Below are 25,412 nucleotides of genomic sequence, written 5' to 3' on the forward strand. Positions count from 1 at the left end.
AAGTGTGTACAGCAACACGCATTGGTCAAAGATTTTCCTTTTGTGGCATATGGGTAGGTCCGATTTAAATACATAGTTTAATTTACCAAACGCTGCCCCGACTAATCCTATGTGACGTGGGAGCTCACATGTCTGGTTATCTCTGCCCAACCTAATTTCGTGTCCTAAGTACTTATGCACAATATCCCTTCCATCAACAGCACTATTTCCATTCGAACATCGGATCAAAAAAAGGTGAATTTTGGAATTCGTTTTAAAAACTTGTTTAAACAATTTCTGCCCAAAAATTTCGCCCGGTACCCATCAGATTTATTTAAAGGGGGCATTTTTGAACAAGAATCTGCAAAGAAACCGAATCAGAAAGATTTCTGATTTCCGCGTTCACGGTGTCACAACATGGACTAATGCTGCTTTGCGAGCCTGTAAATTTGTACTAATGTATCTAACTTCTGGCTTTGTAAAAGTTTTTGTTGGTATAATGACAAAACAGAATCATTTGGACCGGTAAAAAATCCATTTTTCAACCATTATAAACTTTGCCAAGCTTATCATGAATTGTTACTCGATCGTAATCTAAAATTAATATACACTAATTGAAAAAGGTTCCATTACTCGGATAAGTATCATAAATATTTTTTAAAGATAGGTACCAAACTATACTCTGGCTTTAGAGACACAATAATGCATGATTGGGGAATGGTTAGACAAAAAAATTATTTATTTTTAGGTTATATAGGTGTCATTATAATACAATTCCATTTGTCTGTCGCCGAAAATTTTCCCTGATTGCTTATTGTATTCCTTACACAAACAACTTTTTGTAATTTCTATAATAAAAAGTACTAATTTAGAGATGTATCGAATCCTCATTTAACACGTATTTAGTGTTAATACCTTATTAACAAGTATTTAATAATGTTTTATCAAATCTGTCTATTATTTGGAACGATGTCTTGAATGAATAATAACCAAGATATAAAAACAACATACAAAATTTATTATTTGTAAGTTATGATGTCGGAGGTATTTATATAGTTCTCTTAGATCGTTACTATGAAGGAGCTGTTCAATTTTCTGTATCTTATAATTTTCTTTTTATTCTCGTCATATTTCCTCACAAGCTGTTCTTCTTTGTCTAGTTATATGTTCCATATATATCTTGTGTACTTCGTTTCTTAGTCGTTAAGCCTTTTTCCACTTTGCCTTTGCTCTTGACTCCGCTTTTTATATTTTACTAACGAAGGAGGAGCTGTTCTTTTGATCACTATTATCCAAATTTAGCCATACGGCTCACACTCCCTCTAAGGGGAAATTCACTCATCCCAGATACCCACGGTATCAAAAGGACTCTGGTGAGACTCGTTCCGTGTTATCGAGCTCTAGGTGACTTGGTATGCTGAGTATATCCCAAAAATTTTCGTACACATCTGGACGTCACGAGGAGTACAGCTTTCTGCATGACCTTCTAAAGATGTTCATATACACCCAGCCGTTTTATGTTCGCTAAAAGGTTTTTTGGAATAACATCAGTAGTAGATATAATAATAGGTACTGTCTGGATACTTTCCATGCTCCATTGTCTCCCGATTTGTATTTGTAGATCTCTGTACTTAGCGATCTTTTCGTTGTATTTAACACGCAAATTATTGGTGTTAGGTATCGCCACATCAATAAGTGTTGTTTGCCTAGTAAGTTTATTAACTAGTATGAGATCTGGTCTATTATATTCCGTTGGTTGGTCTGTGAGCACAGTGCACAGTGCTTGTAGTTGTTATTTTTAAGTATTCTGCCAGGGACGTATTGATAGTAAGGAAGATGGTCGCTTTGGAGAAGTCCCAGTTTGTCAGCTCGTTCTTGGTGGATAATCTTTCCTAATGAGTCATGGCGTTCTTTCTAATCAGTACCGACAATCGCCTGTCAGCCACCGGTAAGATGTTGGATGGTTTCTTGGGCTTGGCATCCATATCAGCATTTGTCATTTTGGACTTGAGGATCTTTAACAATATGTTTCAGGTAATTTTTACTTGGAATAACTTAATCCTGAGTGGCACGTAGGAAACCCTCAGTCTCGGCAAACACCTTTCCTAATGTCAACTAATAGTTCGACGCTGTATTGTAGACATATTCTTGGCTGATCTCATTGAGATGTCACCCATGCAGAGGTTTACTCATCCAGGTGTGCATTTCTTTGCTTAGTCAGGTGGTTTAAGCGCATTTCTTATTCCCTCAGTTTAAGCGGCGTTGTATCGTCTACTGCGCAAATTGCTCGATGTAAAGTAGATATCTCAGCATGAAGTGCATACTATCATTTGAGAAATTTTCTACAATTTTTAGTATCTGTTCTAGGTGGTTTCGAGTGGAAGCCATTAATTTCAAATCATCTTGATCACTAACCTGTCGGAGTTTTTGTTAGTTTTTCTATCAGGCGCGGCCCCCTGCAAATGGGCTGGGGATCACTATTATTATTATCATTATTAATTTAGTCTTTATAAATAACACTTTTCATGATATTTTTTTCTTTATAAAAAGGGCCTTTTACAATGATTTGTGTAAACAATATTTATTAGTTATTTTATTAGCTAACTCGATACATCTCTAAAATAATAGTATTATTTACCAGAAATTTGTATTTAAAAAAACTTAAATACAAACGATGTTGGGATAATTTAACGACCGATTTCAGATTTTTCTTAGTTGCGACTATTTTCTAGGTAACACTTTGTGGAATAGACATTTTTATGGCCCATGCGATGAGTACTGCATTCTATTTAGGCTATTTGCAAGTATTTTTATCGTTTATCGAAAGATTAAAAATCGGAGGAATTGGAAAGAATGGATCCACGATCGCTGTAAGCACCGTAGTGTGAATTTTCTGATTATTTTGTATGGAAAATTCACAATTGGCTTTTTTTATATCGTATATTTAATATGTATGGAATATTGCTGGTTCTTTTAAATGTTTGCCGATATGAAAAGTTCGTTTTCATAAATAGTTTTTTAACATTTTTACGTTTTCTAAAAACTTGCACACATTGCTGCACAGTATAGTAAATGTCATTTACAGATTATGGAAATTCATGCTTAAACTAGATTAGAGCATTTTGAATATTATTTGTTTGAATTGTCACACACCACGCACAATGCACGCTTTTTATTTCATCTTTTTGTAGAATACTGAATCAAAATGTTACTACTTAAAATTGAAATTACAAGTGTGGAAAATATATTTTATGTACGGGAAGACTATGTAATTAATACATACCAGGGCAGTAATTTCAGAAGTAACGTAAGGCAGCAGTATTTTTTTTAAATAAATTCAAATGATAAAATAATATAAGAAGTAAAGAAACTATTTATTTGTATAACTATGAAATTGGCAAATAAATAGCAAATGGATGCAGAAGTATCTGGATTACAAGTACAAGTAATAAAATCTTTAATAGAGAAAGTTACAGAATACAACAAGCCATTGATATTAATATTTGTAGACTTTGAGAAAGCGTTTGACTCAGTCCAGCATAGCTCCATGTTAAGAGCTCTTACAGAGTGCAGTATTGATCATCAATTCAAATCAACTATTTTTCGGAATATATATATATATATATATATATATATATATATATATATATATATATATATATATATATATATATATATATATATATAATAGCGCAATAGCTGCAGTTAGAAGGTATTATGGCAACACAAATACATTTCCCTTCGAGAGGGGTATTAGGCAAGGAGATACCATACTCCTAAGCTATTCACCGCTTTGTTGCAGAGTGCTATGAGAAACTATAATTGGGAGAATATTGGAGTCAACATAAATGGAGAATTTCTGAACAACTTGAGATTTGCAGACGACATAGTCCTTATTGCAGACCGAGTAGATCATGCCTGCCAGCTTCTTCAAGACGTTCAGAGCTCGTGTACACGAGTTGGACTTAAAATTAATTTCTCCAAAACACAATATATGACCAACCTAGTATTGACGAAAAACATCTCAACTAACGGCACGCAAATTGAACAGGTGTATGGTTATAAATATCTGGGCCACGAGATTAAATTAGGAAGAGATAATCAAACAACGGAGCTAAACAGGAGAATAGGAATGGCATGGGTGGCTTACGGAAAACTGAGAGAAGTTTTTAGATCAGATATTCCCATGTGCTTGAAAAGGAAGGTCTTTGATCAATGTGTACTCCCAGTTCTAACGTATGAAGCAGAAAAATTGACCCTTACCAGAAAAGTAATCAATAAAATACATTTGGCACAGAGAGCGATGGAGAGGTCAATGCTAAATATATCCCTCAGAGACAGGGTATCATATGCAATAATTAGGAGAAAAACTGGTGTTACTGACGCAGTTCAAAGGATTACAACATTGAAATGGAACTGGGCGGGGCATATTGCCAGATTAAAAGATGGAAGGTGGACGAAGAAAATTCTGGAATGGAGACCTAGACACGATGCTTATCGAAATCGAGGACGTCCTCAAACAAGGTGGTCAGATGACATCAAGCGCATTCAGCACAACTGGATTCAGGGTGCTCAAGATAGAATGCATTGGAATTATTTACGTTAGGCCTATGTCCAGCAGTGGACTCAAAACGGCTGATGATGATGAGTTTTTCTTGACGTTTCGATAAACTGTTTGAAATTTTTTAGAGAGACTGGAGAAGTTTTAAAAAAACTGGAAGTGTGGCACTACTGATGAAGACGATACTTTGTTTATTATAAACATGTCCAATAAGGAATGTCATCCCAAAATACCCGCCCACAAAATACACATTTAATAGCCTACTCTAATTAATATAGGTCAAAGTGGCAACAGGTGTGTGTTTTCAAAAACTTGATAGTGTCTTAAATTGTTAAAATCAGCTAAGTACTTTTAGCATGTCACATTCCATCTTCAGAGCTTCGTCTTATAGGTTATAAATACCTCATAGAAAAGTAATTGCCAATACAAAACCTCATACTTTTCTATGAGGTATTTATAACCTCCTATAAGAGGAAGATCTGAAGATGCCATGTGACATTTCATTCAATTTCATTTTTTGGTATTGGTTATTCTCAATATTCGAAATTAGCTGCGATTGTAAGATTGGAATTATTTTTTATTGACCCTTCCTGCTCTAAAATCATTTTTAAAATAAAAGTTTTTACTAAAGTAAAATGGTCATTTTTTTAATAAGAAAAGCTATAGGAGGAAAAGATATTTGTATCGTCTTGGTCATTAAGCCATATTTATGTTGTGAACAATAGTTGGAGTTTTAGTTTATTTTTTTTTATGTCTAGGTACTTAATGGTTTTTCGATTGTACAACAGTTAATATCAGTAGATTACTAACTCATTTGTCTGACATTGCTTATATACATAATTAAAAACGACACGCTCACAATGAGTAATCAATAATAGACCATATTACATTTTCAGTATACTATAGCATTGGTCGCATTATTGCCGTAGGAATTTAAAAGTGTGTTCACCATTTTGTAGTACTGTATTAATTATAGGGTGGTTTATGCAGTCCGTACATTAAACTTATCTCAGAAAATAATCTGAATTGCAATCTGGAAATTTGCAATTACACATAGTTGCACATCTAAAATATTTATAGCTCTTGTATCAATTCCTGTGGTACCGGAAGTCAACCCAACTGTTGGTTATTTTTAATGAAACTGCTATGTTTATTTTGTTGTATTTTACGTATATCAGAAATTTTAATTTTATCTTTAATTAAAACATGACATAATTAGCGACAGAATGTCAAAATATGACAATAAGTGATAACTCCTCTATTTAGAAACACAATATTTTCAAAACTTGTACACACAAACTTCGGAATTAGATTTATAAATACAGGGTGTTCATAAATAGAACACCATTTTTCGTTCAATACTTTATTAAATTAGTATTAGTCTTTCCTATACGTAAAGTTATACTTTTTAAGTTAATTATGGTTTAGTTTTGAAGATAAATTTGATATATTGTCAAATTTAACAAGAATTGAAATGATAGAAAATATTTTTAGGCAGGTTTTTAAAAATTTTTGTTTTAAATTAACCTAGTTAATTTCTTCATTCTTCTTCTCATTTCTTCAACGAAGTTGTTATTGTGCGCCCTTCAATTAATTTTTTTCTCTGGAAGCCCTCTGTTCATTCTGATATATTAGCTGTATCAAGATCTAACCTCGATTGTGTACATATAGGATTTTGATTGGGGTCATTAAGACCTACTCGTAGCAGAGACAGAATACCCGACCATGGTCTTTCTGCTTGTTCGCTTTATTTTTATTTGTAGACTTTCTCATTTTTGAGTCATCCTTGAGACGAAATGCAGTCAAGCACACCAGCTTTCCGGGAAATCGCTTAGGTAATACTTTCCCTCTTGTGCTTCGCATCCTATGGACACGATGGTGTTACACATATGTATTTTGTGTTTGTATGTGTGTGTATGTAGTTGATTCATGATACACGTCATGCCAGCCAAGTCTATGTGATGTAGTGACATAGATTCTGGCCCAGTCGTGTCCTCGCAGGTGTTTTTTCTTATTTACTCACATCTATCTTATTGTCTTAGACATCCATAGTGCGTTCCTTATTAGCCATTGGGACACGCTGTATCCCGGCGGAGATGAGAACTTCCCCACCCAGTTTTTCCTACTGAGTCCTACTCAGTAGCAATATCAACCTGAACCGGATGCCCTCAGTAGCAATATCAACCTGAACCGGATGATAGTTTTCGCTATGGAAATCTCTGAGCACAGCCTTACGTTGTACGGAAAAGGTTTTTGTTGTATTCGTTTTAAGTAAGTAATAACTCAAATTAATGTCATACGAGTAATAACGAGACTTTTTTTGTAGTTTTTCGGAATTAATCCAACCTTGGCAACAACGCTCCTACCTCTTTCCCCTCACTTGAACACCTTGTTTTCTAAAATTTGACTTTGCATGAGACTTGCACAACAAACTTATACTCTCTTATATTTCAACTGCCGAAGGAAGCAGCCACGCTGGCAACGATCCAGTCATAATATTTTTTATACCAAAGCACAGAGCAAATAAATGGCTGTATCAACTATCTAACGAACTATTTAAAAATATACTGTTAAATTTTGACGTAATACACTTTTACTGAGTAAGAACAGTTTATTTTAAATCCATAAAATGAAAAGACCCAAACCTTAAGGGTGATACATCGCCAGTCGAAGGAATAATCCGAAGTAATTTGTACCTAATTACTTATACTCAGCCTAAAGAATATTTATTCAACTATTATAGGAGAAAGTGTAAATTGGTGTTAGAGAAATATGCCCGTTCCAGTAGTAGTTACAGTTACTTAACTTGAGATAAAGAAACACTTCAAATTTACCTTGACAAAGCAACAATACAAATGGCAAACGCATATCTCTTGTCACGACAACCTTTATTTCTGATGTTCATAATAAATTAATTGTTTCGTCAACTTTGAACCACAATTAACTCCAATAGTATGAACTTTAGGTATCCTCGTGGTGTCGCTCTCGTCAATTATTGAAAAAGAGAAAGGCTATTTTTAACACATTACCACTGACCTGTAGATTTCATTCGTGGTTCAGACAAAGCACGACGAGCTTCTGCGTCCAGATTCCCGTTTCGTTTCTTTTGCCCTATATTATACTCTAAAGTTGTATTTTTTCCGTACATAAGGTGGCCCAAAAATTGAAGCCGTGTTCTTTTTATGGACGATATAATTTCTGGTTCCTCCTCTATCACCCCCTTTATCTATGTGGTGACGGCAGCACCACATTTTAAAACTTTCTGTCTTGTTATTATCCTGTTTGAGCGACCTGGTCTTCTACTTCTAACTTTCTACTCTACAAGAACATAGGTCTTGAAAATTTCGATACATCCGTTTATTTCATTTTTTGTCCCATTTTTCGTTTATTATCGTTCTAAAGTACGTCATTGCCAATTCCAGATATCCGGCTCGAAGGATCAATGAACAGTTGGAATATAATTATAATTTCGAATTATTTCAATTCACTGTGTCCGATTCTTCTCGATCGACGATGATAAAATAAAATGTTGAAGTCGGGGAGTAAAATACAGTTTTATTGACAGCTACTGAATTATTACACTATAGTTGGTGTTGAGGTAAAAATTTATAATAGACTGCGTCCCAAACTAGTCCCGAAGCTATATTTATAATCTCGCTAAAATGCCACGATTGATTCATCAAATAAGTGTATTGCCCTCCGCCTAGAACAAAAACCCTTGTATTTTGAAAGCTGGCACATATAATTTGATCCGAGGAATTGATTATAACAATTAGTTTGTTACGTTTGGTGCCATCTATACTAATATAAATATATGTGGTTTGTACCTACTGCACCCGTATCTAGTTTCCTTATGGCTGTATATTTGTTCTTTTTTTATATTGATTTTTGTGCCATATCTTTTCCAGGTACTGTTCATATTTGCAATTAATCGCTGCAAGTTCTCTGGTATTCGTTCAACTAAAACGGTGTCTAATGCAGGTGTAGCATTATTCGTAGGTCTTTATTATCTATGTCCTTACTAGCAAGAATATTTTTCACCATCACATACTCTTGTATGTCCTGATTTATATCCAAGTATCTCTATGTACGTACATTCAAAGCGATGAATGCGTCTCTAGTGGTTTTCCGAATCACATCGGTGTATTCCTAACAGTTAGAGTGCCCGTCGGCAAAAAAGTTTATGATACTCTCTCCAAATTTTGAGTATAGAACTTCTTTAGGCCCTAAATTTTAATAATTAGTATAGTATATTAGTATACTATTTGTTGGATTTAATTTATTCCGTATTCTGATAGTCAACAAGTACAGGGATTAATTTAAAATTATTGAGTTCTCAAGAGGTTATATTATGTATATTGTGTAGTTGAGTTATCAATGTTCAACATCCTGTCTGCGATTTTTTTTAAGAACAATAACTTAAAAAATATAAATTTTTATTATCTGTTACAAAATATTTCAAAATTTGAATCTAAATATAATGATGTATAGAGCGGTCCATTAAAAATAACAAAGTTGATAGATACTTCCGGTTTCGCATAGAGCTGTAAATATTTCAGTCGTGAGGATTACCTAGTATTCTGAGGAAATGCAATTTTTTAGATTTCAAATCAGAATATTTTTAGAAAGTCTAATCTCGGTGTACGTGAAAGACCCTGTATATAACATTGAATTTCGGGAATGTCAAATTCGTCTACTTACTGCACCTTGAACTAGACATTAGAATGGCAGAGGTCTTAAGCTATAAAGTTTTTAAATGATTAATCTTCACTTTCAATCTGGCTTGGAAATCTTATCTAATTAAAAAGCAAACATTTTTAAACTAACCTGTTGATTTATGCTTATTTATATCGACAATTCAGACTAATAATATAGCAAGTACATTAATGATTTTATCTATTTAGATTCTTAAACTTTATTTGTCAATAACATTTACTATAGCAAGCTTCATTTGTTGCTAATCTGTGATATATTATTAAAAAGTCAATGGTACGCTCATTTTTACGCTATTTCACCAAAATATATCAAAAGTATCAAATACTTATCTTTTACACCTATATTTTTACCTGTGGTACTGATATAGACTGTTTAATTGCAATGCAAATAAAAGGTTATATGTTTAGGAATATTTATATTTATTTTAAGATAAAAAGTCTCCTACAAAAATCGTTAAAGAAATGGAAAATGCGTTAGTTACAAACAAGTACAAATCATGGTTTATGAGTCATGGTATGGCAAATTTCCTTCACTAGAAAGAACTGAATTTTAGAAATTTGCGATAAATCAATCTAAAGTAATATTCCAAATTGATAGTTGTTTCTTGAGTCAGTTGATCATTAGTGATTTTTATAAAAATAACTAGATTCTAAAAATATAATATTTAATTTACTATTAATCCCAAGCATAAAGAAATATATTATTTTACTAAGTACAAAATATCGATTTTTTTTGGGAAACAATATGTATGTCTCAACGCCTTCCTATAGTATGAGCGTCAGCATTAACATACAGTGTGTCCATAAAGTATGGAATAAATTCGATATTTCCTAAATGAAAAGCCTTTTTAAATAAGTCTAAAATACGCCGATTTTTAAGTTTAATGTTCTACATTTTACAATAAAATTTCATTATACAAGGTGATACACATTAAGCTGATGACGTCATCGGATCTTTTTTTAAATGTAACACCCTGTATTTTAGGGCATTTTTAGAACGATAAAAATGAGCTGATTCCAAAAAGTATAATACTGGGGGTCTAACGGATATAATTTGAAAGATATGCGCTTAGAAAATTAATTTTTATTGATTTCTAATATTTATAAATTATAAATAAATTATAATAAATAACTTGAAAGTAATCCAGTAATGTTCGAATTGTTGTCCTTGTTGTATTTGACAGTAATACAAACGTTGTACAAATTCCTGTAAAACCTTGTTTATGGTTTCTTGAGAAATATTGTTTATTTCTTTACAAATTCTCGTTTTTAAGTCTTTAATATTTGCAGGTTTCGTTTTATAAATAATATCCTTCAAATGACTCCACATAAAATAATCCAAAGGATTGAGCTCTGGCGACCTCGCTGGCCATTCAATATGTCCACGTTTTCCAATCCACCTGTTCGGAAAAATTTCGTTTAGATACCATCGAACATCTACAGCATAATGCGTAGGCGCACCATCCTGTTGAAACCATAAACTTTCATCAAAACCTCCAGGATTAATTCTACTGGGGAATAAATTAACTAAAGTAGGTACGAGATACCCCGTTAACAGCTGAAGGTATGCTGGCCCATTTAAATTACCTTCGAAAAAATAAGGTCCGATGATTCTATTTCTTACAATGCCATACGTTTACCTTTTGCGGGTATTGTGTATGATGTTCCCGCATCCAGTTGAGGTTTTCTTTTGCCCAGTATCTACAATTCTGACGGATGACCTCGCCATTTAATGTGAATGTAGCTTCATCAGAAAAAATAATATTTTGAACCAAGAGAGGGTTTCGGTGGCAGTTATCCATCATTGTTTCGCAAAATTGTATTCTTTAATCTGGATCATCCTCGTTTAATTCCTGTACAAGTGTGCATCTAACGGGGTGCCATTTTTCAAGTTTTATTACTTTGTGTACCGTTGTTTTGCAAACATCGAGATCACGATTAACCTTACGAACAGAGTGTTCGCATCTACTTCAAAAGCAAGTAGAACATCTAATGTTGTATCATAATTTACAGAGGGACGACCTGATTGGCGTGCATTTTCAAGCGTACCAGTTTCTCGAAATTTCTTTTCAATTTTCGTTACTGTTGACTGTGTTATGGCTCTTTCTGGATATTTATCATTAAATAAATTACACACTTCCATCTGAGTTCGCGATTTGTCTCCATACCGAATCATCATGAGTATTTCAATTCTTTGCTTTACACTCAAATTCATTTCTACTTCAAATTATTTCTAAGCAATAATATAGATAATATAGAACATTCACGAAATAATACAATTATTGTACTACTTAATTGATATTGAACGTTACTAAAAACTAGTAGTAGGCTACTTTTTTGGAATTGATAATAAATAATTTATTTTCTAAGCGCATATCTTTCAAATTATATCCATTTTACCCCGAGTATTATACTTTTTTGGAATCAGCTCATTTTTATCGATCTAAAAATTAATGTCATAAATAAAATATAGGTTGTTACATTTAAAAAAAGAGTCGATGACGTCATCACTGTAATGTGTATCACCTTGTAGAATGTAGAACATTAAACTTAAAAATCGACGTGTTTTAGATTTAAAAAAAAAATTGTAAATTAATTCCATATGTTTTAAATTTAATTCCTTCAGCCGGAAGATTTTTTAATCCCTTTTCTCAATCTATTGGACTCACTCATATTAAACCTTTTTACCATACGAGCAGTATCAAACACTTTCATTTAAATACGAAGTCTTACATTAGCAACAAATATATTCTATTCGATTTTCCTTCCTAGATGTGAGCAACATAAAAGGACAATTCCATATATTTAAGCTAATTTGTGACAAATTACACTTTTTAGACCACACTCCATACGACAAAGAGTAGCTTATGTTACTCTTTGTTACTTAAAAATTTAATTAAATAACCTGTAAGTATAACCATTTTGCCTTTTTTTAACCTTAGTCAAAATTTTAAACCACGTTTACTTTAATTAAATGGTCTATACTTATTTTAGGTATTTTAACCTGATGATGGAACTGTTGTTCCGAAAACGTTCGTGTTTTTAATGTAGCCCTTTTAGGGTTTTTATAAAATATACCCATATACAAAGATTAACCTCTTTTTTGTGATACGTGGTATACAGCCAGCTGCAGGAATTATTTTCCTTGTGGATTTTTTTTTTAAAAGGATTTTCATTTAAGAAATATCAAATTTATTTCATACTTTACGGACACACTGTATATATCGCACTATACTACTCACTCATCGTCTGACTCGATTTAGCTGTTTAAAAGCTGTAAATTATTAACTCAACAAATCAGACGCTAACTTGCAAAGCACATTGTACCTAAAATAGGAGACTATCTGCAGGGATTTAGAGCGGGAAGATCCACAATAAACGAGATGCACATAAATTATAGAACTACATACATTCTTCGTCGATTTTAATCAAGCATTTGGCAGTTTAATAAAAGGATGCATAAACATGGCGAATCAATCGAACATCCCTATGAAAAAAAATTTTATTTCAAAATTTTTTTTAGTAAAAGGTATAAAATACTAAATACTAAATATATATATACTAAAAATAAAAAAAAAATTTGAAATAAAAATTTTTTTGTGACACATTTTCCTAGTGGATCCCTATGAAACTTATTCAACCAACTAAAATAACAATGGACGAATCAACAGCAGCAATAATAACAGAAGAATCCGCTTCCAAAAACATCAAAATAGCAACTGTGGTAAGAAAAGGCGATTCATTGTCAACCTCATAATTTAATCTCGCGATAGAAGGAATAAGTAATGCCAAAATAAAAGGTACAATTATAACATCGATGCCTCAACTTGTGGCTTATGTACTCAAAGGACGAATTTGCAACATTTGCAAAGAGACATCCAAGAGAGGATTAGTAATATACTAAAATAAAACTAAAAGTTCCTAGTATGCTCCAGAAAAAATGCAGCAGTTATTAAAAAAAGGTAAGGATTGCAGAATATGTATTGAAAAGGGTACAACACTTTACCTGGGGTTTTCAGTAAAGGGAATTCATAATAAAAGCATACGCTTGAATGAAGACATCCTGTGATTAATCGGAACTTACGGCCAATACAACAACTTATTTAAAGGTAAGCGACCCAATAAACACAAAATTGGAACATTGAGATAGCAGCAATTAGACCAATAACCACATACGATACTAAAACAATGTGCTTGATAGAGAAAGACGAGAAAAGATTAAGTAATCTGGAGAGAAAATTAATTCGATAATAGCAAACCCAATAAACCTAGGTAATGGTGAATGTAGAAAATTGACTATCCACGAAATAAAACATACTTAAAAAAGAGATGATTAGATTTAACAAGGCATAAAAACTTAAATAGATGGGATATTTAGAAAGAAGAGATCCAGAAGCAGTTATCAAGAAAATCATCAAATGGAGAATGAGATGTAAAGAAAAGAAAATTTAGGACATTCGCACATAATTGTAGAATCAAAGAATATGTCACGCTAATGATGATATGCGAACTCCTACAGCTTCTGTCTCATTTAGATCTCCACTTCATTCGATTTCTCCCTTCTTTTTCGTTTATGGCTTTATACATAATTGTTCTTCTTCTATGTTTGTGGCTTTGTGTAGGTTTTAACCGTTGCTGTCGAACCTCTTTTGAACCGGGAACTTGCTTTAACATGTGGTGAAATCATCTTTTTATTGCTGTAAATCTGTTTTGGTCCTTCCTGAGCTTCACTGCGATTTTTCCGATTATTTTATAATACTTGCTCGTCATTTGTGGAAGTATGGCCTATAAAGGAATGCGAAGTAGATAAAGGAAGTACTGGAAGCTATTGGACGACGTTAGGAATAACCTTTTATTCCGCCAATGCATCTACAGTTTATCTTTGACCTCGCCAATACATCTACAGTTTAATTTGATCACGTCATTTTGTGTTCTTAATCAGTAAACACGTGGCTCACGTACTTCATTTTCGGTTAAAAACTAATTAATTTAACATTTATATTTATAGTTTGGTGAATTCAGCGTGAGACATGAGGTTCATTGACTTCTTATTAATTTTTGATATTATAACTTATTGGTAATGAAATCTGAACTTTTTAAAATAACTTACCAGCTACGGTATGCGGTATAGCAATAAAACTTTTAAGCATGCGTTGTTTTACCTTACTTTACGTTTTTACCCAACAACATTTATGCAGGTATTCCAAAGCCTATATTTTGAAACCAACTAAAATGTCCTAACATTTTAATCATGTACATAATCTAGCAAATTTAGTAGATGTTTAATGTCGTAAATAATAAATTTAAATGAGACGTCCACGTCCTCAATCAGATATAATAAACTTCCCTCTGGTTTGAACTCATAGTGTAGTTTTGGAATGACATATTAAACTCAATATTTCGATATACTGTGAAGCAGAAACCAACTGCCAGGGATGGTTTATCTATAGTTAATGAAGGACTAAAGGAAATTTTGGAATTCAAGTGTGCATAAAGCTTCCCTGGCCCATGGTCTTTCGTTCCCAGCACTAAAGAAGCTAAATGCAAAAGCTCTGTACCATTTTTTAATAGATCAATCAAAAACTACACGGTCCAAACATGGAAGGCCATATTAAATAATTCGAAATTTTCGCAAAGCATTATTAGATGATAGATATTGGTATGAAAATATGTTTAGTTCGATGTGGATGTTCAGATGTGTGGAAAACCTAGCAGTATTGAATACACTGGAGGATGTATGTATTAAATACACTCGACTTTGACGGCTCATTAAACGAATTTAGTGAAGGAATAAAAAGGATCGTAAAGCTTGTAACAAAAATGTAGGTTATACATTAATGCCACGTTTTATGGGTCAAAATTTGCTCGATTTAACCTGACAAATGTCTCGGTTTTCGCAATATCTCGGAATCTATTTGATATGTTGTCACGAAAATGGCCTCGCGGCTTTCTTAGGGTAAGAGCACCTTAAAAAAATAAGGACAGATATCATGCATCCCATAAACTTTTAATGAGAGTTGTGATCCCCTAAGACCCTCCAAATTTCTTTACGTTACAATTAAATTCTTGTTGTAGTACCTTTTACTCCAGTCGTCAGAGACGAAAATGCCACTGAACCTCTAAAAATCATACGAACAAGCTGAATTTTGCCGAGAATATTAATTTTGGGGCCCCAAAAAAGATGCAAAAAAGTTTACCACTTTTACCCTCAGGCTTCACCGTAAATTCCCCTCGTAGGAGGGTAAAAATTCAAAAAAATCGATTTACCAGTAAACTGTACGCCGTTGAAAACGCAGTTTTAAATAAAAAATGTATCTAAGATAATTTTAAACAAAAATGTATATTAGCATTTTTTGTGTCAAATGAACCGTTCTTTCACAAACAATGCTTGAAGCGACCGTCGATTTTGAACGTCAGTTACGCGCGCGAAATCAATGTTCAATAAAATTTGTATCAGCTTGACAGTAAAAATTCGATATCTTTTGATTCAAGTGTCCTATCGACAAAAATCAAGATGCGTTTTAAAGATAAAGAGTTCAGCTTTCGTATGCAATTTTTGTATTTTGCCGCAAATAAACTGCTAAAGGTATTTAAAAATTGCTTAAAAAGGCTGGATTCACAAATGATCTAAAACTAATCTAAGACTTTTTTTTTTCGATTACACTAGTACGGTTCTCAAAAGAACCAAATTTCTGCTATAAACTACACCCAAAACCGTCTTCTTGGAGGCATTTCCAGTGACGTGCGATCGTTTGTAATGTAAACCATTAAATTCTCCGTTTTTTATTCATATTTCAAATGCCTCATATTTGTTGCCACAAATTGAAATTTCATGTAATAGCTTTTAAAGATTGATCTCTGGGAAATGGGAATGTTACTACGAATGTTCAATGAAAGTGATCAATTTTATTGATCTCACGAGAATGGCAAAAATCCCTTCACGTTTATTTATTTAACACCTTTGTAAGGGGCCTTATAACTGGCTACCTACACTCGAGGGTTGGAAATCTTTTGATTCCAAGCCTTACTTCAAAGGACTTGTGAGTGGATGTATCTCCATAGGTTTGGTTCTTCAGTGACCGTTGAAGGATAAGGATTGTTAATGTGAGCAAATATAGCTCCAGAGAAATAAAATCACTTTAAGTTTATCGACTTATAATTAAATATTTTTAGAGTTGAGAGGCCCAAACACGGCCGTAGCGTACTATACAATGTCAAAAAATTCTTTCTTTATATCACGTGAAAGAGAAAACCGTTATTTATGAGAAAAATGCCCGATTTCGGCGTAGAGAAATATTTTATACATGAATTGAGAGTGTTTTAAAATGCACATGCCTCAAGGGCGATGTGTGAGAATGAACTGAACTGATAATACTGAAGACTGAAGAAATACATTTTTATTTTATATTTTAAAAACAATATGTTCATTTCTGGAACAACCTTTATAATCACTTAGTTTATTCCCGGCAAAATACAGAAACTGCATTCGAAAGCTGCACTCTTTACCTATAAAACGAAGCTTGATTTTTGTCGATAGGACACTTCGATCAAAAGATGTAGAACTTTTACCGTCTAGCTGATAAAATTTTATTGAACATTGATTTCGCGCACGTAACTGACACTTAAAATCAACGGTCGCTTCAAGCGTTGCTTCTGAGGAAACGGTTCATTCTACACAAAAGTGGTAATAAACATTTTTGTTTAGAATTATCTCAGCTACATTTTTTATTTGAAATATTTTTTTCTGCGACGTACAGATTCTTGGTAAATCGATTTTTTTGCGTTTTTACCCCCCCTACGAGGGTTTTTTTAGGGAGAGGCCCAAGGGTAAAAAGTGGTAAACTTTTTTTAATCTTTTTTGGGGTCCCAAAATTAATATTCTCGACAAAATTCAGCTTGTTCCCCTTTGGCCCCTAAATGATTTTTAGGGACCAACTATCTGATGACTGGACTATTTAGTTTAACACAATATTACTGAAACTTTTTGTATCTTAATACTTTTCCAAAAAGCTCGTTTTCGTTTTTTAAATTTTCATGTTAGTTGCAGTTTGAAAAAGTCTGTTGAATCTCACCTATTTACAAATATGAAGTGTATTTTACACTCCAATACACTCCGTCCAATAGAATAACAAGAAAAGTTTATGAAGCAAAAAACATCGGAAAAAGAAAAGGGGCAGACCAAGAAAAAAATGGATACAGCAAGTAAAAGAGGCGGGAAAACTTAAACAAAAATCACTCGAGGAATTGAAAATAATGACAGGAAACAGAAAAGAATGGAAGAGGTGGGTAAATGGAAATTAAAGTAGCTAGCCCAAATCCGACATCCTGATAGGGGAGAAAGAAAGAAAGAAAGAAAGAAGTGTATTTTAAATCCTCAAATATTCAAAATCGCCTCTATTTTCATGAATATAAATTTTGCCATATTTTAAAAATGAAAGCTGAATATTTTGGGAAATCATTCGCTTATGAGGAAATAGATATGCAGGTTCAATGATTCTCTTGCTTAGTTCTTTTTCGTTAATAAGTTCCTCGTCCTTTTCATAAAACTCCACCAACAAAATTCAATAAGATTAAGAATTAGACCTCTAAGTGACCAAGAAATAGGTGCATACATCAGAGCTCCTTATATTCAAATGCCCAGGTTGTCTCGAAAATACATTCCTTAACATTTTTATTATAATACGCTGGAGTGTCTTCCTGTAAAAACAACATATTTTCCTTGATTGCGATATTGATCTCTTCGAAGAACTCTGGTAATACGTTTTGTAAGAACTGAAAATAATTTTCACCATATAAAGTGTTTCTAAGAAATACTAGTTCTATTAGCTTCTTGTCCACAATTGCTACTCAAACATTGACTTTAAAAGTCCTTTGGTGAGAATTTTTTGGGTGGGGTTATCTCTACTCAGATGTAAAAAACTTTGATTAATGAAATTGACATTTCGGGCATTTCCCGTTAAGGTTTATCGTTTAGGATAATCTTCTTCCAATAAATCTTGAAACGGGTGTTAAGAGATTTAGATGAAACTACTGTTACTCGAATCTTCTCTGAACCATTTGAGAAACCTTCGAAAGAAATAATCGTATCTGGTGTATTCCGATTGGAGTATTTTTACTCCTAACCTGAAACCCTATTTTAACATGACCAAACTTACCAATAATTAAATGCATTAGTTGCCATTTCTGAAAGCTTGTACCAGTTTTAATAGCCAACTTAAGATTTTTTGAAGTATAATGACAATTGCACGATTCTTGATAAAACCTAACTTTTCGAAAAAGTACTTAGAAGCAAAAAAGTTTCCCAACAGCGGTACCACAATAATAATTTAACACAACTTTCGTACACAGAGTTTGTTATTTTGTTTTTGAAAGATGCTTGTACCATAAGAAAGGTACATCCCTATTTTCATTACAAAATGTCAAATAGTTTATGGGATATTGGAAGAATTAATTTTCATCGTGGAACTTTTTTATGTGCATATTTCTATTAAGGTAAAATATATTTAATCGAACCATTTTGGCTCCAGATTATTTTGATTTATGATCTACCTTTTTGTGGCACCCTACAAATCAGCATTTAAATAATTTAAAAATCAAGACAAAATTTTATTTTAACTTTTGCTTAATACAATTAATTACGTTTTACATCATTTATAGCATGTAACTAATTTTTTTGTTTTAATATTTAATCTAACTCTTTGTCTAAGTGTGTATATTAAAACCAAACACTTGTCTTAAAAGACTATGCATACAAGCTGGCCTTTGTATCTTTCATTTTTAATTTAAAAATATTCAATAGGTCATGGAAGTTGTAAAAGAATTGGGGCATCCTATTATACAGTGTCAAAAATATTCCGATCTAATTGTAATTGGATACGGCCCTGAACAAAAATTAATAACCAATGCTATTTTTTCTTTCTTGGTTTTTTTACTTTTCAGTAAATAAAAATGTGGTTTAAAAAATAACATCGCATAGGTTCTAGCGACTCTATTATTGTTCTCCCAATAAAACTTAGTTTTGGTAAAATAAAATTTAGTTTAATAATATGCCTTCTAGACGACCGAAAACTGTGCAAATTGAACAGCTTGTGTGTTGAAGAAAGAAGGTTTGTCTCAAGTGGAAATCGCTATGCTACTGAATGTATCTTAGATTATTGTAAGCCCTTTAGATTGTATGGAATCTCTATTTAGAGACAAGATCTGCAGCATATAGTTACATATGCGGCAAGAGGGAAAGCGCCACAACTTGGCTTAAGATCGTTTCATAGTTCTCTCGGCAAGAAGAAATAGGGCATACACAGCGTCAAGTATTAATAGCTTCTTCAGACAAGCTACTGGAAGGGTGATTTCTAGTCAAACTATTAGAAGACGGTTGCATACACCTCATTTGAGACCAAGAAGACCCACGATTGACGGCGGAATACCATGCACGCAGATATCGTTGGGCGCCAGAATACAGTCAGTGGGTAGACGGGAGACATTGCCTAGTTTCTAACGAATCAAGGTTCTGTTTATATACATCTGACGGTAGAATATTGTTCTGGAGAGGACAACGATATAATGAACATTTAATGGGTCAACCACTCTATTTGGAGACCGATCAATTGGTATTTGGAAGGTGGGCTTATGTTATAAAGGACGCACTGACTTAGTCAGAGAGAGAGAGGGAGAGAGAGAGAGCGCGAGAGAGAGAGAGAGCAAACGTCAGACGTTTAAAGTATTTATATACTTTTCAATGACTTATAATAAGAGGGAGTTTATGCTGGCTCGTGATTCAAAAATTGCCTTACTAGTTGTCACATCATTTTCCAGTTTTGAAAGTCTATTAAAGTTGCAAAGATGTTTTGAAGCTCTGCAAATCTTTCTTGAAAATTAGAGAACAGAATAATAATATTAGCATGGTGTGCAATCTATGTAAAATTTTAATATCTTTACTATCAAAATCAAATTTTATATGTATGATATACTCCTCAACAGAAAATGAACTTGGGCGGCCCCAAATGGAACCACTAAGAACGAAATTGACTTCATTCTAATCAAAAAGATGGCTACAATAAAATATGTCAGGGTAATCAATAAATTTCAAACAGGCAGCGACTATAGACTTGTCAGAGCAAAAATTACTCTAGATCCAAAATTAGAAAGAATAAAATTAATCACAAATCCAACAGAACCTGGTATGAAGATCAACAATCTAAAAAAACTCAGATCACTACCAAAGGACAATCGGTGAAAGATTACAAGATTAAATCGCCAGCTCTGTTAAGTTAATGGAAATCATCCTTGATAGTACTAAAGAAATTTCGGGCCCACAGCAACAAAATGAACATAGAAAACTGTCTGATAAAACCTGAATACTGCTAAAACAAAGAAGAGAAATGAAAGTAAGTAGCAACATACAGAGAATATAATACGCAGACCTTTGTAAAACAATAAGGAAAATCTTAAAGAGGACATAAGACAATACAATGAAAGACTGGTAGAAAATTCAATCGGAAACAGGACTAGAAAACTAGAAAACTATAAGCAAACAAGAATTAATCATTGGGAAGAAGCAAATTGTTTCTATAACAAACGAAAAACCAGGATTATATTCAGAAATGAAATAATACAACTCATGACTAAATTCTACAGCGAACTATACACAATAAAACACTTGAAGAAGCAACCAGTAACCAAGAATATGTACCAGAAGTCCTTTTGAAGGAAGTAGAATCGACAATCACAAAAATGAAGCAGCTGGAATAGATCGTATAACAGTAGAACTGCTGAAATGCTGCTGGCAAAAAAACCTGAAAAATTTTAGCAGGTATATTTACGAACTGCCCAAGATCAAGAGGCATACCAGCAATTTCCACCAACTGGAATACAACAAATATAATTCTCATTCATAAGAAAGGTAGCAAAGAGGATATCAAAGACTACTAGCAATCGTATATAACATATGCACAATAATCATCAACAACAAATTAATTCAGAACTGGATTCAGTGCCCTGGATCGTATCCATACGTTTCGAGAACTAATGAGCTAAGGAAGCTAAAGAATATGAAATAACGCTAGCGTTAACCTTCACAGACTTCAAGAAGGCTTTTGATTCTATATATCCCAACACAGTGATAGAAGCTTTGACCAGTCAGTGCATTGGCAAACCGTACATAGAGATTCTCAAACCAAAAGCCAAAGTAAATATTTATGAAAACACTATAATTTCCCACTACCAGAGGCGTCCGACAAGGAGACGCGCTATCTCCAAAGTTCTTCACTGCAACCCTAGAAAATATATTCATCAAAATGAACTGGCAGAAAAAAGGATTATGCATTAATGGAGAATACTTCAGGTGCCTAAGGTTTGCAGACGATATCGTTTAAATCGCTAATACCTGTAGAACTACAAAACTTACCCAAAGCGACCCAAAGCAGCTAGCAATGAAGTTGGCCTAAAAATGAACTTGGCAAAAACGAAAACCATGTACAATGACCTAGTGGATGTTCAAGATGTAATAATAAATAGCACTGCACTTAGACAGTACACGGATACATAAATCTGTCTACCTAAATTAACAGAAGAATGAAATTCGCTTGGACATCTTTTGGTAAAACTGCTGTAATATTCAAATCCATAATGCCACTCTACCTGAAAAAAAAGAGCATTCGATCAGTGTATACTACCAATTATTATGACATACGGCTGCGAAACTTGAAACAAAAAGATATTAATATTTAAACCATTTAAACAAAGCTTCCTCAATCTTAGTTGTTCTTGCTCGTTTCATTTTCAAAAAATTGCTGTAATAATAAAGGTTTGAATTTTCCCCTCGTTTTCCAAATGGGTGAAATTGTCGAGTGTGATACGCCATATTTCTTCGTTAAGTCTTCGTTAATATTTTTTTTATCTTTGCGAAATGTTCAAAGCTTTACAAATAAATTTGGTGCGTCTGGTGTTCAGATACATAACAAAGTGACCGCGTTTATAATGGGAAACATTCAATTTTTATTCAATTCAATAGCCCTAAACATAAATAGAGATTTTTTAAACCATTTTATGAAATTTATTCTTATTATATCATTTGAAACGATTGATACAGAAACAATTCAGTATCTTATATCAGCAATAAATAAATAACACAGTGAAAAAATAAGGATACAAATTAGAACTTCACTAAAAAGAATGTCATTAGCACATCCTAATCTGTTTAGATGAATAGAAGTGTAATTATCAGTTATATTCTTAGATAATACTTAATGTAATGTTAGGTATCTCGATAAAAATCATGCCACACTTTTAGTGAGCAACGGTGTACACGTGAATTTTTAAACTATTCTTAGTTAAAAAAAAAACATTTCGAGGTCAAAAGTTGATTCATAAATAAATGTCACACGCGTTATGTTACTGTACGGATTTTTGTTTTAGACGTAAACGAAATACATCTGGGGTATTTGGCAAAAGTATTTGTATTTGTTTTTGTTTATCTTATCTACTTGTAAAGTTTTTTGTGGCCAAATGAGTGAGTCGCATTGATTAAAATCATTTTCTATCTTAATCTAGGAGCCAGTGGGTTGTTGAATATTATGTACTTTTATGTCGCTTCGGTACCTTGACGTTTTTTTATTTTTTTTTATGCGTAGATTCGATTTTTCGAGGGTACCAGGCTGAAAATCCGTCAGATAATTTGTTAATAACAATTTAATTGTTTAATTGATTGTATCTCCTAAACTATTAGAGATATTAAATTTTACCACAATGAAAATTGTTCCTTTTGAATAAAATGGACAAAATGGAGTTTGGTAAACTTTGATCCGATTGTTATAACCAGAGTTATAACAAATTTAGTGAAAAACAATTGCAAAATAAGCATTCGATGCGGCTTTTCCAAGTATAACTTAGCTTTCATAGCCTCCTCATTTTAAACGGTAATTTTGTACAGTATTGTTCTTTTTGATGCTAAAACCTCAGTCAGTAGAGTTCGGTTAGTAGTTGAGGTAGTGGGTTCATCGCTAGACAGAACCAAAGTGGATTCAACGAGTTCCCCTGGAAAATACCCCGGTTAATTGTGATAACTTCAGTTTCGATGTTCTTTTCACCTGGTATTTGAAGGTGAATTTTAGTCTTCCACTCCGTTATTATATGCTTTAAAAAGATCTTATATTATCATCGACTTAATATATTTTCAATATATCTATAAGCCAGTCAATGAAGGCAGTAAATAGATTCCTTTTCTTTGGTGTACGCCTGGTTATAAATGAGTCGATTAAAAGTTGTTCTTTGCAGCCTATGGAACCCTTAGCGAATCCTTTCTGTTGAAGCTCTATGATATTGTTTAGAGAACAGTGTTGGTAGATACGCTGGGCTACACAGGATGTGACCAATTTGTACAAAGTTGGAAGACTAGTAATTGGGTGAGACTTTTCTGGATCTTGGATGTTATTTTGATCCTTCGGTATTAGATAAATGATTCCCTGAGCAAGAAATGATGGTATTTCCTGCGGATTAGAAATAGCATGTTTAATTAATATTGTTAAAAGCTCATGAACACCCCAAAACTGCTTTAGAAAGAAGTTTTGAACTCCGGTTCAAAGCCTTGTCCAGGAAATTTCCAGTTATGAAGCTATTTGATAATGTTCGAGACCTTTAATGGTGAAAGGTTCATAAGGAATATTACTGTATAGTTGACAGTTGTTCGTCGTGTCTTCAATTCATCCAGCGTTGTTGTCATGACCAGCTGGCGTCGAAAGTTGGTTTCCCCAAAACTCATGAATTTCTTCTTGGATTGGGTAGGATTTATTTTCATTTTCTACAGTGGAATTCAGTTTCCTATAGAAAACCTCTGCATGCTCGAAAAGTATATTGTCACACTTACGGTTGTTACTGACTTTTATAACTGACGTATACTGACGATATAAAGAGAGACAATTATTATTATTAATAACTTAAATATGCCACAAGAAAACAGTTTCAGAACAACTTTAAATTAGTTGTATTAGTTTCATATCTAAATAGACCACAGCGTACTCAGCGTACACATGTCCGCGTATAAATACGTTCCATGTAAAATACTTTCTTTGGTCTATTTTAGATTTTAGATTAAAATCGTTGGAAGATGAAAAATGTTAATGCATTTGTTGACCTTATTGATTTCATACAGCTGTTTCAATAAAGGTCAAGTGCACTGGTATAAGTCTTCACATGTACTTAACCAAAAGAATATTAAAACTAGCCAGGGCCGGACTGGCTCATAAAATTAATTATCATTATTTATAATTAAAACATGGTGTTTTGTATGCATAATAATTAGGAATTAATAAAATGATTCAATATATATATATATATATATATATATATATATATATATATATATATATATATATATATATATATAATGAATATTTTCCCAGACTTTGTTTAATTAATACCGATACGCTACAAAGATTATTAGATACCTAGTCCGTATTAAGGTCGTTATATTTGACATAACCTCCATAACTAAATTTTTTCTTGATTCTTTATTAAAGCTACCTACCATGAACGTTGAAATGAAGTTGATACCGATAGCACTGGCGTGTATGATAGCGGTGTTTCTTGCCCAATCCAATCTTTCCATTATTTTTACGGGAGGAGTGGGCAAAAATGGATCCACAGTAGCTGTAAGCGTTATTAATAGTAATAGCTATATATTTTTAAACTTCCCATACCGTTGTTTTAGGGATCTAGGTAAAAAATTATGGTCATATAACTTACACAGTTTTTAGACATTAAAAAGGAGATTTCAACAGTGAACCCACAAATACTACAAAAAAATGAAACAATTTGTTCAAATATAAGCATATATAACATAATACATACGATCAATATCACGTGATTCAACATAAAGAAAAGATGAATTGTTCAAAACCCAATAAATTTATGAAATCAGGGCTTCCTCTACCAGTCAGAATTAACTAATCATCTACCGGTTTTTGATCGCGTCTTTTTTTTAAGACCCGTGGGTCATCTCTACGTTTCGCTGTCTTTATAAGCAGCTTCTTCAATAACAAGTAAAGGCTGAACAAACTGCCGCAGGAAAGATTCACGCGCAGTAACATAAATAATCGAAACACTACAAAGAATGTGAATCCACGTTTTAACTATGGATATATTGAGTATTTCTGAATCAGTTC

General features: G+C 33.0%; 1 protein-coding gene across 6 annotated transcripts in view; it reads left to right on the forward strand.

Moving 5' to 3' along the window:
- The window catches only part of bbc (choline/ethanolaminephosphotransferase 1 bbc), a 100,944-nt gene that overhangs the window by 28,109 nt on the left and 47,423 nt on the right, over positions 1–25,412 (forward strand). For 3 of the 6 annotated variants that reach the window (XM_072532837.1, XM_072532841.1, XM_072532842.1), the window contains exon 4: positions 2,712–2,849. The exons of 2 other annotated variants lie outside the window; for them this stretch is intronic. In XM_072532837.1, the coding sequence (XP_072388938.1) occupies positions 2,712–2,849 (138 nt within the window). Of the gene's footprint in view, positions 1–2,711; positions 2,850–24,767; positions 24,900–25,412 lie in introns of all 6 variants that reach the window. One more of the 6 variants, XM_072532840.1, reaches the window with a different exon arrangement.

The sequence above is a fragment of the Diabrotica undecimpunctata genome, chromosome 5, assembly GCF_040954645.1.
Source record: "Diabrotica undecimpunctata isolate CICGRU chromosome 5, icDiaUnde3, whole genome shotgun sequence".
Classification (NCBI taxonomy): domain Eukaryota; kingdom Metazoa; phylum Arthropoda; class Insecta; order Coleoptera; family Chrysomelidae; genus Diabrotica; species Diabrotica undecimpunctata.